Below are 17250 nucleotides of genomic sequence, written 5' to 3'. Positions count from 1 at the left end.
ACCACTACAGTTACGTTTGTACCAGAGGCAAAACTTATAGCTTCTGGGCCCCAATGTAAAATCTACAACAAGGTCCCATATGCCAAATTCAATACTGATCTCTTATGGGGCAAATGTGCTTTGGGGCCCCCTTAGGCACCAGGGCTCCGATGTGACTGCTACCTTTGCACCTCCATAGCTATGCCCCTGGTATGTACATTATTTTCACAGAAAAGATTTACAGAGACTAGCCCTCTCTTGTAGAATCTAAGAAAGAAAAAAGCTTTTTATTTTCCAGAAACATCACACTTGTCCATGGGCTGTGTCTGGTATTGGCTCTGTAGATCTATTGTCTAATATCAGTCACCTTTAAAGGAAAACTGTCAGCTTGCTCCCCCCGCACTAACCAATGGTACTTGCTGGTAGTGCGGGGGACGCTGATCAGTTTGATGCTTACCGTGTTCGGATACGCCACGCCGTTCGTCCGTAATCTTCTATTTTCGGAATATGCTAATGAGATGCTAACTGGCACTGGCCTGGCTAACCGACACTCTGATGTCAGTGCCGCCTGCCGCAGCGCCGCCCAGCTCATCAATATTCCTCCCCTCCCTCCGCCTCTCCCTCTTCTCCCCGCTCTGTAATGAAGAAAGAGGGGAGGAATATTGATGAGCTGGGCGGCGCTGCGGCAGGCCCCACTGACGTCAGAGTGCCAGTTATACCTACATGCAGGAAAATTTCTACGTTTAAAAATGTCCTCTTCGGACCCCTATTAATGTTTTATTTTTCCGCACATGGGGATGTATGAGGGCTCATTTTTTGCGCCGTGATCTGAAGTTTTTATCAGTACCATTTTTTTTTTGATTGGACTTTTTGATCGCTATTTTGTACTTTGGAATTTTTTTACATGCAGCTTAATTAACAATATATTTTTATAGTTTGAACATTTACGCATGCGGCGATACCACATATGTTCATATTTATTTTTATTGACATAGTTTTTTATGGGAAAAGGGGGTGATTCTGACTTTTATTAGGGAAGGGGTTAAATCACATTTATTAACACTTTTTTTTAAACTTTTTTTTTGCAATGTTATAGCCACCATAGGGGGCTATAACATTGCACACACTGATCTCTTACACTGTTCACTGCCATGCATTAACATGGCATTGATCAGTGTTATTGCTGCTCGACTGCTCCTGCCTGGATCTCAGGCACGGAGCAGTCAATCGGCGATCGGACAGGAGACAGGTAAGGATCCTCCTGGTGTCCTACAAGCTGTTCGGGACACCCTACTGAGCTGCTGGGATGCTTTCGGTTTCACTTCAGATGCGGCGGTCAACTTTGATCGCCGCCTCTGAAGGGTTAATACCGAGCATCACCGCGATCAGTGATGTCCGGTTTTAGCCGCTGGTCCCTGGCCGCCAGGACCGACCCGATATGACACGGGGTCAACGCGTGACCCTGCGTTATATCGCAGTAGCCAGCGCAGGACGTAAATATATGTCCTGCGTCGTTAAGGAGTTATACGGGAGGATAGCAATGGGTGTCAGAAGTGACACCCGGGGCGATCTGTATATTAGTACAGGTACTACTACTCCCATCACGGGAACAGTCTGTTCCATGCTGGGAGTAGTAGTACTACCTAAAAAATGAAGGGAAAAAAAGTTAAAAACACAAAAACACACACACCTTATTAAACACATTATTAAAATACATTATTAATAAAAAGTTTATCAAAATTAATTTTAAAACATATATTATTTTAACATTTATATGGCCCCTTTCTACATTTTTATTATTGTCGGCTATATTTTTAGTTCCCTGCCTGGCCACATAAATTAATAAATTTAGTTAGATACAAATATTTCCATCCCTACTGAATCTTTTTCATTTTTTTTTTTTTTTTTAATGGTAGCCTACGAAATTTTATTAATAAAGGTATCTCCATCTCTTTTTTGGGATCGCTAAAGTCCAAAAAAAGATTAAAAACCGCCTGCAAAAATGCCAAAGTTAAAACTCTCATGGCGTTTTTTTGGTGTTTTTTTTTTGCATTTATTTTTACTCCCATGGGAGGAAAACAACAAGATTCTCTTGAAAAAAAAAAAAAAAAAAGTCTCAACAAGAGATAGTTTTTGAAAAACTGCCAAGGAGATAAAAATACGCCAAAAGGATTAAAAAAAAATAGGCCAAACTGAAAAACACCAAGTGGATATAGCCCTTTGCAGTTCCCTATTGACTTGCAGCTAACATCTGGCCACAGCGTTTTTTCACAAAAAAAAACGCCATGCGGCAGAATGGGCATTCTTATTAACGTTTTTGAAAAAAAGTGGAAACCTAGCCATAGAAGTGATTAGCGCAGTGACTTCTCACCAGGTGGGATGGGGGTTGGGGGTACGTAGGTATTCCTATGCATCTGAAGAAGAGGTTTATACCTTGAAAATTGTTATGTTTGGATCTTTATGGCCCAGATTTATCAAACTGTGTGAGAGCAAAAAATAGAGTGATTTTTCCACAGCAACCAATCACAGCTCGGCTTTCACTTTACCAGAGCTCGTTAGCTGAGCTGTGATTGGTTGCTGTGGGAAAATCACACGATTTGATAAATCTGGGCCTATATTCATTTAAGCATTTGTAGCACTGTTTCCAGATCATGAAGGGAGCAAACACCCGTCAGCAAACTGGCCACGCGCACAAAGACTGGATGAAGGGCGCATGTGCTGAGGACCTGTATGTCAATCACACAGTGGTCCCAGCACTGAAGTAGAGGAGTAGTAGGTGTGGCAGCACCCAGGCATTGCGAACCCCTGGCCTTGCCTATACGACTGTTGGTGGCTGCAGAAAAAAATCTTTTTTGGGGATCATCAAACCTACCATAAGTAAGGCAAAGGTAATGTTGGATTCATATTTTTAAATACATTTCACATATAAGTTATATGTCTCAAAATTCACAACAGTTGCGCTTTTAAATGTGACATTGAAAAGACCTAAAATCCCCACTATATTTTGTAATGCTGAAACTGTGACAAGTGACAAGTCTATTGGCAAATAAAGAAGTAAGACATAATCCTTTAGAAAGTTGGGTTTAGCCTTTAACCTACCCTATCTTTGTGTCAAGTTATTGAAGGTACAGAGTGTCACAGCATGTTTCTTTGCCGATGCCTTCGGGGTTTCTGTTTACGTGACACATGGAGACTCTATCTAGGTTCATACCGCACACTGTCACCACATACATAGTTATCAGTGACAGAGGCAGGAATGAAACAAGCATGGACATCTGGATAGCAAAGAACAGAACACGAAATATGACAGCAAACAGATGCAATCTCTCACTGAGTGGAATATGTACTAGAGGCTAACATAATAAAGGATGCTCCTAATCGGATTATACCTTGCCCAGATAACATTCATTGAGTCATACAACATATATACGGGACACATTAAAGTGTATTTCCAGAGATTTCCACATGAACTCATCAGGCTGTACACTTAATATACTGCATTTGTGGTATAAAAATCTTATATATTAATTATTCTTTTCTTCATCCTATGCTGCTAGACGCATTTCTCATGGATAAAACAGTTAGTCACTTATACCAGGTTGTGTTCTTCTTTCTTCAAGAATACAGTAGATTTAATAGAAATATGAAATAGGATAAGACAGTGGTCTTTAAACTGTGGACCTCCAGATGTTGCAAAACTGCAACTCCCAGGATGGGCGTTGCAGTCTTGCAACATCTGCTGTACAGCATAGAACAAAGTGTGAGCAGAGTTCAAGTTTTACGTTGGTCATGAGATTCTCTAAATTAGTTAAAAAAATACCTGAATATGAAATATATGGCTTATTTCAGTCATGAGCTATTGTTTGTTTACCTGGTAGAATAATACAAGTAAGTAATCAATATTGTGTCCAAGGAAGGTCAGATTATTGGTAGTGAAAAGTGAAGGTTTGCCTGGATCTCTACTAGAGATGAGCGAATTTTTGAAAAATTCGATTCAGCCGATTAGTTGAGTTTTCCGGAAATAAATCAGTTTGGTCCGAATTTATTCATGGTGAAACTGTATTAAAAATGGCTATTTCTGGCTTACAGAGAGCCTCAACACTTTTCCTTGCTGTAGCACGCATAGGGTGTGTGCTGGATTAGTGAAATAACACTGTTTTTCAGTATGACATGCAGATCTGAGGCGTCGCTATTAGAATCACTATCGCAGAGCCTGGATGTGGCATCAGTGTCAGGAGACCATATACTTGCAGAATGACACAGTGTGAAGGTGACAGCAGCATGAGGAGACCATATAGTGGCTGAATGACCCAGCCTGCAGGTGGCAACAGCCTGAAGAGACCATAGGGCCTCACAATTGAAAATATTAACCCCTTAAGGACCAAGGGCGTACAGGTACGCCCTTGGTACTGCTCTCCTGATATAATGTGGGGTTACACAGTAACCCCGCGTCATATCACGGCGGGCCCGGCGTCATAGTGAAGCCGGGACCCGCCTCTAATAGCGCGCAGCGCCGATCGCGGCTAAAAGTGAAACCGAAAGTGGTCGGCTAGCTTAGTCGGGCTGTTCTGGATAGCCGCGGCTAATCGCGGCATCCCGAACAGCTGACAGGACAGCGGGAGGGCCTCTACCTGCCTCCTCGCTGTCCGATCGCCGAATGACTGCTCAGTGCCTGAGATCCAGGCCTGAGCAGTCATGCGGCAGAATTTTTGATCACTGGTTTCTTATGAGAAACCAGTGATCAGCATAGAAGATCAGTGTGTGCAGAGTTATAGGTCCCTATGGGACCTATAACACTGCAAAAAAAAAAGTGAAAAAAAAAAGTGAATAAAGATCATTTAACTCCTCCCCTATTAAAAGTTTGAATCACCCCCCTTTTCCATAAAAAAAAACACAGTGTAAATAAAAATAAAAATAAACACATATGGTATCACCGCGTGCGGAAATGTCCGACCTATAAAAATATATCATTAATTAAACCGCTCAGTCAATGGAGTGCGCGCAAAAAAATTCCAAAGTCCAAAATAGTGCATTTTTGTTCACTTTTTATATAATTTAAAAATGACGATCAATAAGTCCTATCAATGCAAAAATGGTACCGTTAAAAACTTCAGATCACGGCGCAAAAAATGAGCCCTCATACCGCCCCATACACGGAAAAATAAAAAAGTTATAGGGGGTCAGAAGATGACAATTTTAAACGTATTAATTTTCCTGCATGTAGTTATGATTTTTTCCAGAAGTCTGACAAAATCAAACCTATATAAGTAGGGTATCATTTTAATCGTATGGACCTACAGAATAAAGATAAGGTGTCATTTTTACCGAAAAATGTACTACGTAGAAACGGAAGCCCCCAAAATTTACAAAAAATCCTTTTTTTTTCAATTTTGTCGCACAATGATTTTTTTTTCCGTTTCACCGTAGATTTTTGGGCAAAATGACTGACGTCATTACAAAGTAGAATTGGTGGCGCAAAAAATAAGCAATCATATGGATTTTTAGGTGCAAAATTGAAAGAGTTATGATTTTTTAAAGGCAAGGAGCAAAAAACAAAAATGCAAAAACGGAAAACCCCCCGGTCCTTAAGGGGTTAAAGGTATTTTTTTACATTTAAATTGAAGATTTCAAATAGATGAACCTAAAATGTTTTATCTAATGTGCCAGCAGCATGAGGAGACCACATGGCGGTACAGTGACAAAGCCTGGAGGTGGCGGAAGCATGAGGAGACCATATAGTGGCTGAATGATACAGCCTGTAGGTGGAAGCAGCATGAGGAGACTATATAGTGGCTTAATGACACAGCCTGGAGTTGGCGGCAGCAAGAGGAGACCATATATTGGCTGAATGACAGCCTGGAGTTGGCGGCAGTATGAGGAGACCATATAGTTGCAGAATGAGACAGCCTGGAGGTGGCAGCATCATGAGGAGAACATATGATGACAGAATAAGAAAGCCTGGAGATGGCATCAGCATGAGGAGAACATATGGTGGCAGCATGAGACACCCTGGAGGTGGCATCAGCAGCATTAGGAGCCCTGAAAGTGAACCGGTGACCTAGTAGGGCAGTGAGCGGCAATACCAGTTCCCGGTGACAAAGGTGGGTGAAAAAGGATTGCCCTAAAAAGGGAGGCCCCACATAGGAAACTCTCCCTATTTCCACCTAAAAACCCTCTGAAATTGCAGTGTTTGCAGCTGGAAATAGGGAGAGGTTCCTATGTGGGGCCACCTATTTTAGGGCGAGTAACACTTTCCACCGGTTACAATGGACCATACGTTGTTCCCTTTCACCTTTCAGGGGTCTTCGCATCACATTAATATTGGTGGTGTAGGTGGCACATGCTGTTTTTTGCACACTTTTCCTTTTGTTTGATTTCCCAAAAATTTTGAGAACACATATTTTACACATATTTTATCCTAAGAAAAGTTAAGTTTTAGCTAATGCATATCTTCTGATCCATGCCTGATTCATCTTCACAAAGGTCAGTCTCTCCACATTTTTCGTGGACAGATGAATTCTCCTTGGGGTTACTAATGCCCCACCGCACTAAACACCCGCTCTGATGGCACACTACTGGCCGGGCAGGACAGCTTTTCCAGGGCAAACTCTGCTAGTTGCGACCACAAATCAAGTTTGGCTGCCAAGAGGTCCAGTGGATCTTCAATGGTTGTTGGCATGGCCATGTCAAGGTATGCCACCACCTGCTGGTTCAGGTCCTGCTCCATGTCTACCTGCTGCTGATGAGTTGCTTCACTATGCGTGTGAAGAAAGCTACTCATCAGCAACTGTAGATGGAGCTGGTACTGCTCCTGCCACCATTCCCCTCCCCAGTAGCCATGGCAGTGGAAGGTGAGCGCAGAGGGCCTCCCTCCCCGAGTCAGACCTGCGAGAGGATGGACAATGGCGCAGATAATAATCGGCCAACTGACTACGTAGGATGTCTCTGTAGTAGGTCAGTTTGCTCTCCCTCACAGTGGGTGTAAAAAAGGCCCCCATTTTGTGTTGGTAGCGAGGGTCCAATAAGGTGGAGAGCCAGAAGTCATCCCGCTGCTGAATGGGGACCATTCGGCGGTCACTACGCAAGCAAGTGAGCATGCATCGTGCCATTTGTGCAAGTGACTCGGAGGAGCTCCCTGCCTCCATCTCCACTGCATACTGTCATGATGTGTCTGGGTCCTCTTCCTCTTCCTCATAACTCTCTAGCTCCTCTAGCTGCTCCTGCTCCTCCTCTCCTGTGAGATGACTTTAAAAACCACCCGTCTCGCGAAACATAAACTGTGCTCCCCTGTGCCCCTCCTCCTCCAGTTCAGCCTCCACAGGGCTCATGTGGCCGTGAGATGTAGGCGCCATGTCTCCAGTACCCTGACAAGCCATCGTTTCCAACATGTGTTTTAGTAAACTAGGCAGTGAAATGACGATGTTCTTCCCGTAATCCTGGCTACTGACTAATAAGGTGGCTTTCTTAAAGGGCCTGAGCAAACGGCAGGTGTCACGTATGAGCTGCCACTGGTTGACATTGAAGTTACACAGGGGAGTCCCCCTACCCTCTTGGATCATCAAGAAATTGATGATGACTTTTCTCTGTTCGTATAGTTGGCCCAACATATGGATGGTGGAATTCCAACGTGTGGAAATGTCACAAATCAGACTATGTTGGAGGACACTGTTCTGACGCTGCAGCACAAGGAGGGTGGGCTTTGCAGTGTACGAGTGGCTGAAGTGCATGCAAAGTTTCCTTCCCATTGTTAGAATGTCTTGTAAATGGGGGAACACTTCAGGAACTGCTTGACAACCAGATTGAACACGTGTGCCATGCAGTGTGCATGTCTAAGGCTTCCTTGTCATAGTGCAGACAAGATGTTCTTCCCGTTGTTGGTCACCATGGTTCCCATTTCCAGTTTTCGTGGAGTAATCCATGATTCGATTTCTTGATGAATGACTTTTAGCAGTTCCTCCCCTGTGTGACTCAGTTTGCCAAAGCAAACCATGTGAAGAACAGCATGACACCACCGTGTCCTGCACACATCGTATGCTGGAGGGGCTGAGACTTGTCCGTGCAGTGAAGGCTGAGGACACGGAGGAGGCAGAGTTGCACACTGTCACAGGACCAACGGCATGAGAGCGTGGAGGCGGAAGCGGTGTGACCTGTCCAAGTTGCTGTTGTGGCTGTGCAGAAACCACATTCACCCAGTGGGCCGTAAAGGACATGTATTGTCACTGACGATAGTTACAGCTCCACACGTCGGCTCTGCTGTGCACTTTGGTACACCCCAACAGACTCAAGGACTGGTCCACCATCTGCTCCACAAAACTGTGCAAGGCTGGTACTGCCTTCTTTGCAAAGAAATTATGGCTTGGAACCTCGGCTCGGCACAAGCCATCAGTTCTCTGAAAGGTGCAGAGTCCACCGCTTGAAAAGGGAGGGACTGCAGCACCAGCAACTTGGACAGGAGCACATTCATTTTCTGTGCCGTTGGATGAGTGCCGCGTACTGTTGTCTCTTGGACATGGTTTCGCCGATGGATTGCTGGCGAAATGATTGACTCGAAGTAGGAGGAGCAGGAGCATCTTGAGTGACAGAAGATGGGTATGACAGACAGCTCCCTTCAGCTGACTTCGTGGAGCCTTGGCTGGCTGAAACTGGGAGCGGCGTGCCACTAAGTGATGCAGCAGGCTGGACCACCACATTGGAGCCACGGTTCTCCTAGGTCGCTTTATGGTGACACTGCATATGTTGACTCAGGGCCGTGGTGCCAACAATGGGACCCTGGCCACGCTTCACCTTCTGCCGACACATCTTGAATGTGGCCAGGTTAACATCCTCCAGATGCTTGGTAAAAACTGCCACACCGTTGAGTAGCTGATTTTCCCACCAACAGTCCATACTGATTGACTGCTACCGCCGCTGACTCCAGGAACCCCTGTTCCACTACCTCCCGGGAAGGTAGGCTGCCGCGAAGCAGGTGGTCAACCCTGGGCATGTTTGGCTCCAGATCTTCCACTTCTGCCACCATGCTGACTGCCAACCATGCTACCACCTTGCTGGCACAGCTGCTGCCTCACGGGCAACCTGCAACCCACTTTTCCTTATGATGATGAAGCCCCTTCTGTACCTGGCTCCCAAGTGCGATCAGCTTCATCATCGAGTTGTGTCTGTACGTCACTGATGTCCTCCTCAGGTTCCTCAACAGTGTTTGCTTCAGGAGCCTGAACACTCGCAACACCACCTCCCACGCCACTCTCCTCATCACTACTTGCCCGCCTAGCAGAGGAAGCAGCGGATGTCTCCTCCACTTCTTGGCTAGGCAGTAGCTGTTGACTGTCCTCAAGATCGTCCTCACTAAATAGCTGAACCCACAGCAGAAGATACTTCTGTGGGGAGGGAACAGCATAGGACAGAGACAATGGGACTGCTCCCGGGCCATGCCAACTGAGGGTTGGGTCTTAGGAACCCACCGACTGTTGACTGGGTGTGTCAGATGTCACTTGTGATGAAGTGGATGACCGTGTTAACCAATCAATGGCAGGTGGGTTGCTGGTCGAGACACGACAGTTAGCTGATACTGGGAGCACAGGCCTCTCACTGCGATTCCTGCTGCCACTCGCCCCTAGTCTGCTGCAACCTCTGCCTGAAGAATTTAGGCCTCTGCCACTCCTCTGTGCACGTCCTTGCACTTCTCTGCCTGACATATTTAGTGCATATATTAAGGGAATACAATATGCTCCAGTAAGCATACCTGCTGGTGTTGTCTACAACACCAGCAGGTGTGTACTTTTGGCTGGCGTTTCAAAGTATCTAGGCCCTTAAGACTTTAACAGGAACAAAATGGTACACCACTTAGATGTACGCACAGGTTACACTTAATAGAGGACAATACGCTTTTAGTGCTCTGCTCACCCTAACTTGTTGGCTACTATTAGCTTTTTAGTTGTTGTACACACCAGTGCTGCAGCACACAGTCGCTGGGTACTACACCCAAAATTTCACTCTCTCTCAATCTCACTCCCTTCCCTATCAGTGCTTCTAGGCTGGATTTGGGCTTGAGGTGAATCGCTGCTGTAAAAAAAAGCTTTTCTGTGCAACACACACTGCTCTCTGTCCCTCTGTTCAATAGAATGTTGATGTGACTGGGAGGTGAATCGCTGCTGTAAAAATGCTTTTCTGTTCAACACACACTTTTGTCTGTCCCTCTCTTTCTGTAATAGAATGCTGATGTGACTGGCCGCAAGATGGCTGCTGATTATATAGGGCTGTGATATCACAGGGGTGGCTGGCTGCTGATAGGCTGCATGCTTCATGTGATTCAGGGTCATCCTGCCGATCCTTGTTCCCACCTTCCCAGGATTCCTGGCCCCATGTCCTCACATGTGGATCTGCCATTTTAGATGCCGGGCCCCTGGAGCCTGGACTGCACTAAATGGAGTTTAATGAAGCGATTCGCGCGATCGAATCACGACGATATTTGCATTCGTTATAAATCGAATTTTTCCTGAAATTTGTAACAAATTCAGATTTGTGTGAAATCTTTGTATATCAATGTTAAATTTGTTGACACTTAAAAAACAACAATAAATAAATACATAAAAAAGGAAAACAAGATATTGGTAATGTGTTTCTAGACATAAAAAAAACACTTATGAAGAATCTTACCACGCTGATGAGTTGAGCCAGTGACAACTGGAGCAGGATGGAGACCCGCTGTGTATTATTATAAGCCGGGCGGATGAGTTTATTATATCTATCTTTCCTTAAAAGGGTGTCCATTAATCTCTCTTCTGCATCCGCTGCTTTACTATCTACATATTGAAACAACATAACAACAATATATTATTATTATTTACTTTAACATAAATAATATTCATTGCTATTACACATTACATTATGTGCAAGTCATAGTGGGGTGGTCCAACTCTGGAGGGGTGGGGAGCAGCTGCTGGGACCACCCCCTGTGACTACTTTGCCAGGTCCAGGCGGCTTTTTTAAACTATGATTTCTCTGAAACGCCTGAGCGTTCCATAGTGGATCAAAGTGTTCTGTAACCCCGCTTACTGCATCTGTTTGGGCACAGTTTCCCTTTAGGGTAGGGTCATACGTGCTGTTTTTGCTGAGCATTTTGCTGCGTGTTTTTCTATCCATTAAAGTCAATGGTTATCAAAGTCAGCAGAAGAAAATATGCAGCAAAATACTGCATGTGTGACCATACCCTAATAGTTAAAAATATCATATAGTGAACTCATAATAAAAAGGTTTCTTTAAAGGGGTTATCCAGGAAAAAAACTTTTATATATATATATATATATATATATATATATATATATATATATATCAACTGGCACCAGAAATTTAACCCATTTGTAAATTACTTTTACTGAAAATTCTTAATCCTTTCAATACTTATAAGCTGCTGAAGTTGAGTTGTTCTTTTCTAAGTGCTCTCTGATGACACCTGTCTCGAGAACTGTCCAGAGTAGAAGCAAATCCCCATAGCCAACCTCTTCTGCTCTGTGCAGTTCCCAAGACAAGCAGAGATGTCAGCAGAGAGCATTGTTGTCAGACAGAAAAGAACAACTCAACCTCAGCAGCTGATAATTATTAGAAGGATTAAGAATTTTTTATAGAAGTAATTTACAAATCTGTTTAACTTTCTGGAGCCAGTTGATATATAAAAATATATTTTTTCCTGGAATACCCCTTTAACCAGTGTGTTATAGGGAGGGACAAGGAAGTTTTCATTATATAGTCGTAGTAACATATGCATCACACATTTTGCCCTTATTCAATGTCCCTAAATGTCTCCCTTTCTGCAGAACGCTGGGGATTACTAGAGTAGTGTTGGATTTACAGGTTAGTAAAGGTTTTTGGGGGGTTTTCTCTATTTTAAGAAAAACCTGGAAACCCCTTTCTAATAAACAGATGCTTGTTTGCTTGGTAGCACAAATATGACCCTTATGTAACAATGGAATAAATAAATAAAAACTAAGATTTAATGAGGATTTTCCAAAAGTGCACAAAGGTCTGGCTATCCTAAATCAATGAGTCAGAGGTCCGTGAAGAGCTCAGTAACCTTTGCACCACACATTATACAAAGTTCAATAAAGGGCACTTAAAAAGATTTACATAGCCATGCATTCAGTTTACATAAATAAAATAATTCCCCGTTTCAGAGAAAGACATATAACATATTTTACAATTCTTTGTACATTTGGAGTTCTAGATCAATATATTTTATACCTCTGAAATAATCATCTTATTAAACCTGCTTTCCTTCTGAATCTTATTTAAGGGTACCAATTATTATAAAATATATATATCTATATATATATATATATATATTTCCTATTCGTCCTAAGGCAGCACACGCCATTGGGATATTTCATCCCCCAGACTCCACCCTAGGACCGTCCACCGAGCAAGATAATCAATAAATTAGCATAGTTAATTGCTCACCTGATAAGAACCCTCTCCTACAGATCACACCTGTGTTTAATTTTGTCCTCATTCCACCAGTAGGATGTGTTCCACCTGCTCCTGTCTCCATTTTGTTTTGGATGTTTTTGATCAGCCTTGCGGGGTCCTGGCTGCAACATTTGAAGTGCCAGTGCGGGGTCCTGGCTGCAACGTTTGAAGTGCCAGTGTGGGGTCCTGGCAGTGACCTGGTTTCAGAGTATGTTCTGAGCTTCATGCCTTGCCAGTGCGGGGTCCTGGTAATACCTGAACCAGTGTCTTCTTATGAGTCATAAGCCAGCGCGGGGTCCTGGCCAACTCATACTGGTTCCGTAAGTATAACCAGTATATGGCGCCTGTATACAGTATATCCAGTGCGGGGTCCTGGTAAGTACAGAGAGCGCATAATGTCTGCTACTACAGTATATCCAGTGCGGGGTCCTGGTAAGTACAGAGAGCGCATAATGTCTGGTACTACAGTATATCCAGTGTGGGGTCCTGGTAAATACAGAGTATGCTTAATGTCTGCTGCCACAGTATATCCAGTGCGGGGTCCTGGTAAATACAGAGTACGCTTATGTCTGCTGCCACAGTATTTCCAGTGCGGGGTCCTGGTAAATACAGAGTACGCTTATGTCTGCTGCCACAGTATATCCAGTGCGGGGTCCTGGTAAATACAGAGTACGCTTATGTCTGCTGCCACAGTATATCCAGTGCGGGGTCCTGGTAAATACAGAGTACGCTTATGTCTGCTGCCACAGTATTTCCAGTGCGGGGTCCTGGTAAATACAGAGTACGCTTATGTCTGCTGCCACAGTATTTCCAGTGCGGGGTCCTGGTAAATACAGAGTACGCTTATGTCTGCTGCCACAGTATTTCCAGTGCAGGGTCCTGGTAAATACAGAGTACGCTTATGTCTGCTGCCACAGTATTTCCAGTGCAGGGTCCTGGTAAATACAGAGTACGCTTATGTCTGCTGCCACAGTATATCCAGTGCGGGGCTCAGTGAAGAGTGAGTGCACCTCATGCCTGTTATTACAGTATATCCAGTGCGGGGGCCTAGTGAAGAGTGAGTGCACCTCATGCCTGTTATTACAGTATATATCCAGTGCGGGGCCTGGTGAATACTGAGTGCACCGCATGCAGGTATGTTTCATGCTTGGGGGGTTCCCTGGCATTATATATACTGGCGATATGTAAATAAAATTTGCTTTATCCAGTACATCACATGAGGTGCGGTCCGGGCAGCAGAGATGTGTTAACCCTTGGCAGATTTCTCTGACCAGAATTCTGACTATAGTCGCTGTATTACTTTACCTGACATGTACAGTATGTTATACATTGTGTCTATACCACATGTTATATATACTGTCTATACCATATGTTATATATATACTGTCTATCTTGCTGCTGTTTAAATCCAGCATTAGAATCATGGCGACCATTTTTTGCACTGCATTCTGGGTATGTAAAACATACGCAGTGACGTCATGTCAGGAATACAGATAAGTATCCGGTATTATCTATACTGTTCTCAGCCATTTAGACTGCAAAAGGCCTGTAACGCTTGTGAGTACAAGCAATTGCTCTCTGTTGTCTGTCATATCAGCTATATAAGGCCTTTAATTCTTGTGGATACAAGCTATTGCTCTCTGTTGTCAGCCATATAGGCTATATAAGGCCTGTAATGCTTGTGGATACAAGCTATTGCTCTCTGTCATATAAGCTATATAAGGCCTGTAAGGCTTGTGAGTACAAGCTATTGCTCTCTATCTGTCATATAAGCTATATAAGGCCTGTAAGGCTTGTGAGTACAAGCTATTGCTCTCTGTTGTCAGCCATATAGGCTATATAAGGCCTGTAATGCTTGTGGATACAAGCTTTTGCTCTCTGTTGTCAGCCATTTAAGCTATATAAGGCCTGTAATGCTTGTGGTTACAAGCTATTGCTCTCTGTTGTCAGCCACATAGTCTGTATATATCCTGTAATGCTTGTGGATTCGGGCTATTGCTCTCTGATGTCAGCCATATAGACTTCATAGGGTCTGTAATGCTTGTGAATACAGGCTGTTGCTCTCTCTTGTCAGCCATATGGTCTGTATATATCCTGTAATACTTGTGAATACAAGCTATTGCTCTGATATCAGCCATATGCACTGCATAGGGTCTGTAATGCTTGTGGATACGGGCTATTGCTCTCTGATGTCAGCCATGTGGACTGCATAGGGTCTGTGGTGCTTGTGGATACAGGCTATTGCTCTCTATTGTCAGCTATATAGTCTATATAAGCCATAGTGCTTGTGAATTCAAGCTATTGTTCTCTGTTTGCAGCCATATAGTCTGCTCTCGGTGTAAACCATATAGTATTAACGCTTGTGGATACAGGCGGTTACTCTCTGTGTAAGCCATATAGTCTGCGGTACCTCTGGGTGTTGCTGGACTGCGGCTCCTGGCGTATTGGGACGGCCTTTCTGTCCTGGCATGCTGGGAGTTGTGGTTTTGCGGCATCTGGGGGCGCCCTGGTTGTGAGACACTGATTTACTCTGTATAACGTCTGTTATGCTTGTGGCAGATTATCTGCATACAGTATGTTATGCTTGTAGTTACCAGCTATTGCTCTCTGTTGTCAGCCATATAGTCTGCATAAGCCCTTTTGTGCTTGTAAATATAAGTTGTCAGCCATTAGTCTGCTTATATCATGTAGTACTTGTGTATAAAGCAGGTAATGCCTGTATATAAGCTATTGCTCTCCGGTAGCAATATATGCATGAAGCCTCTTGTACTAGGTAATATAAGCTATTGCTCCCTGTTGTCAGTCAGATTCATAGAGCCTGTAGTGCTCGTGTATACAAGCTTTGCTCCCTACTGCTCACTGTAGTTATATAGACTGTATTAACCCTATAGTGCCTGTGAATACAAGCTGTTCCTGTTGTCAGCCTTATAGTCTGCATGGAACCTGTAGTGCTTGTATATTCCAGCCTTTGCTCCGGTTGTCTGCTATATACTTGGGTGAAGCTTAGTACTTAGATATACAGATTATTACTCTCAGTCATTAATTGTTAAAGCCTGTAGGGATTGTGTATACATGTTCTTGGCCATAGACTACATAAATCTATTGGGTTTATAGATACAAGCTATTTAGCTATTAACTTTAGCTGTTATCACCCTTGTTTGGAGAGGTCTCTGCCTATACTCAGTAGTGCGGCTCTTGTTGTCGATCTATGGTGTCCGTAACATCTAGAGACATATTGCATTGCACCCTGTATACAGTTATGTAGTCGCTTCCATTGTGTGTATCCACTGCCTTGTGTATAGTGCTCTGTATACTGTCATGTGGAGCCATTGCCTTGTTTTTAGTGTTCTGTATACTGTTATGTGTATCACGGACTTGTGTATAAGGCCCTGGTGCAGGGTCTCTTATTTTTGTAGCTGGACCTGGCATCAATATGTTATACCACCTTTTTGCTTGTGGTTCTGTGGTTGTCATCACTATAATGTACTAATATATGTTTATTTTACAGATATCAGACACTTCAGATGGAGCCTCTGTGTAAGAATACATAGGTCTGATCCTTGGCATGTAGTATGTGCCAGAAATGTCACTACATTGTAGGCATCAAACTAAATTAGTTACATTCCCTTGGGTATGATTTACATCGGGCGATGACTTGTACATTATCAGATAAGGCTACAGCTTCTAGTTGGCACATGGCAGTCAACATGATAGAAGATATTCACATCTTTATATGTTAGACTTTACTGTACTAAAAGATTTCGTCGTCTTCTGTGTCTCCAGGTCCAGACTTGGAGGAAGAAGTTCAGATGGTTTCTATAAGATCTGTCACCTAAACCCAAGGATCAGGTTTGTTGTCTAAGTGATACTCATCTCCATAAGTCCAAGCTCTTCCTTGTCTCTGATTCCAATGATCTTATGAAGTGTCTATTGTGGTAGTAGCAGATCTGTCTCCAGATCGTTCGTGTGGTGATGTACTTTGAAGTATGGCTATTTACAAGCAGTAATTCTTCTTTAACCAGAAAATGGATCCTTTAATTATTTTCTTTTACCACCAGAATAATCCCAACCATCGGCTCCAGGTCTCTCATTGAAGATTGCAGTTTGAGTGTCTATTCTATTGAAGAGACATTCACCATCTCCCTTCAGCCACATAGATTGTGTGTTAGACAAAGAGCCACTTCAGAGATCTCCAGGTCAGGTTGTTGGTTTTCCTTCTGGCATGTAGAAAGGCGGTAATATTCAGCAATGCTATCTTCATCCCTAAAATGGTATAACCATTCATCACTGAAGATGTGGTTGACTTTGTAGCAGTTTAACCGTATCAAAGAAATCCAGTCCTGATCCATACAAAAAAACAAAAACCAGTCCATTCTACAAGTGTATTATGATTCAGCAAAGCTTATCCTAGAATCTTAAAGCTACATAGTGGAAGATCTTATGTGACAGAGGAGACTATACCATCAATAGTCTGGTGCCTCTGAGTTCAACCGGTTATTGGAGAGATTGCACCTCCGCAGGATGCCGATCAACCAGGGCGAGATGTTCTCTTAGGGAAATTGTTTTTCACCGATGTTCTTCAGTAAGAAATCTTACAGAAGACCCCACTGAGTCCATTGTGATGGTCGTCCTGTCTGGTTTCCACTGTATCCATTGTGATGGTCGTCCTGTCTGGTTTCCACTGTATCCATTGTGATGGTCGTCCTGTCTGGTTTCCACTGTATCCATCGTGATGGTCATCCTGTCTGCTTTTCAGTGTCTGGTTTTTCAAACCATTATGTATTTGAGAGAGAATTCTCTACGCTTCTTCTT

General features: G+C 43.5%; 1 protein-coding gene across 4 annotated transcripts in view; it reads right to left on the bottom strand.

Annotated features, from left to right (window-relative positions):
• The window catches only part of CHRNB4 (cholinergic receptor nicotinic beta 4 subunit), a 43703-nt gene that overhangs the window by 11006 nt on the left and 15447 nt on the right, over positions 1–17250 (bottom strand). For 3 of the 4 annotated variants that reach the window (XM_056572956.1, XM_056572958.1, XM_056572959.1), the window contains exon 2: positions 10633–10778. In XM_056572956.1, coding sequence (XP_056428931.1) covers positions 10633–10778 — 146 coding nt within the window. Of the gene's footprint in view, positions 1–436; positions 574–10632; positions 10779–17250 lie in introns of those variants that run through there. The other variant, XM_056572957.1, reaches the window with a different exon arrangement.

Source organism: Hyla sarda, chromosome 4, assembly GCF_029499605.1.
Source record: "Hyla sarda isolate aHylSar1 chromosome 4, aHylSar1.hap1, whole genome shotgun sequence".
Lineage (NCBI taxonomy): Eukaryota > Metazoa > Chordata > Amphibia > Anura > Hylidae > Hyla > Hyla sarda.
The sequence above is the reverse complement of the archived record's forward strand: the minus strand, read 5'-3'. Positions and strand labels throughout refer to the sequence as shown.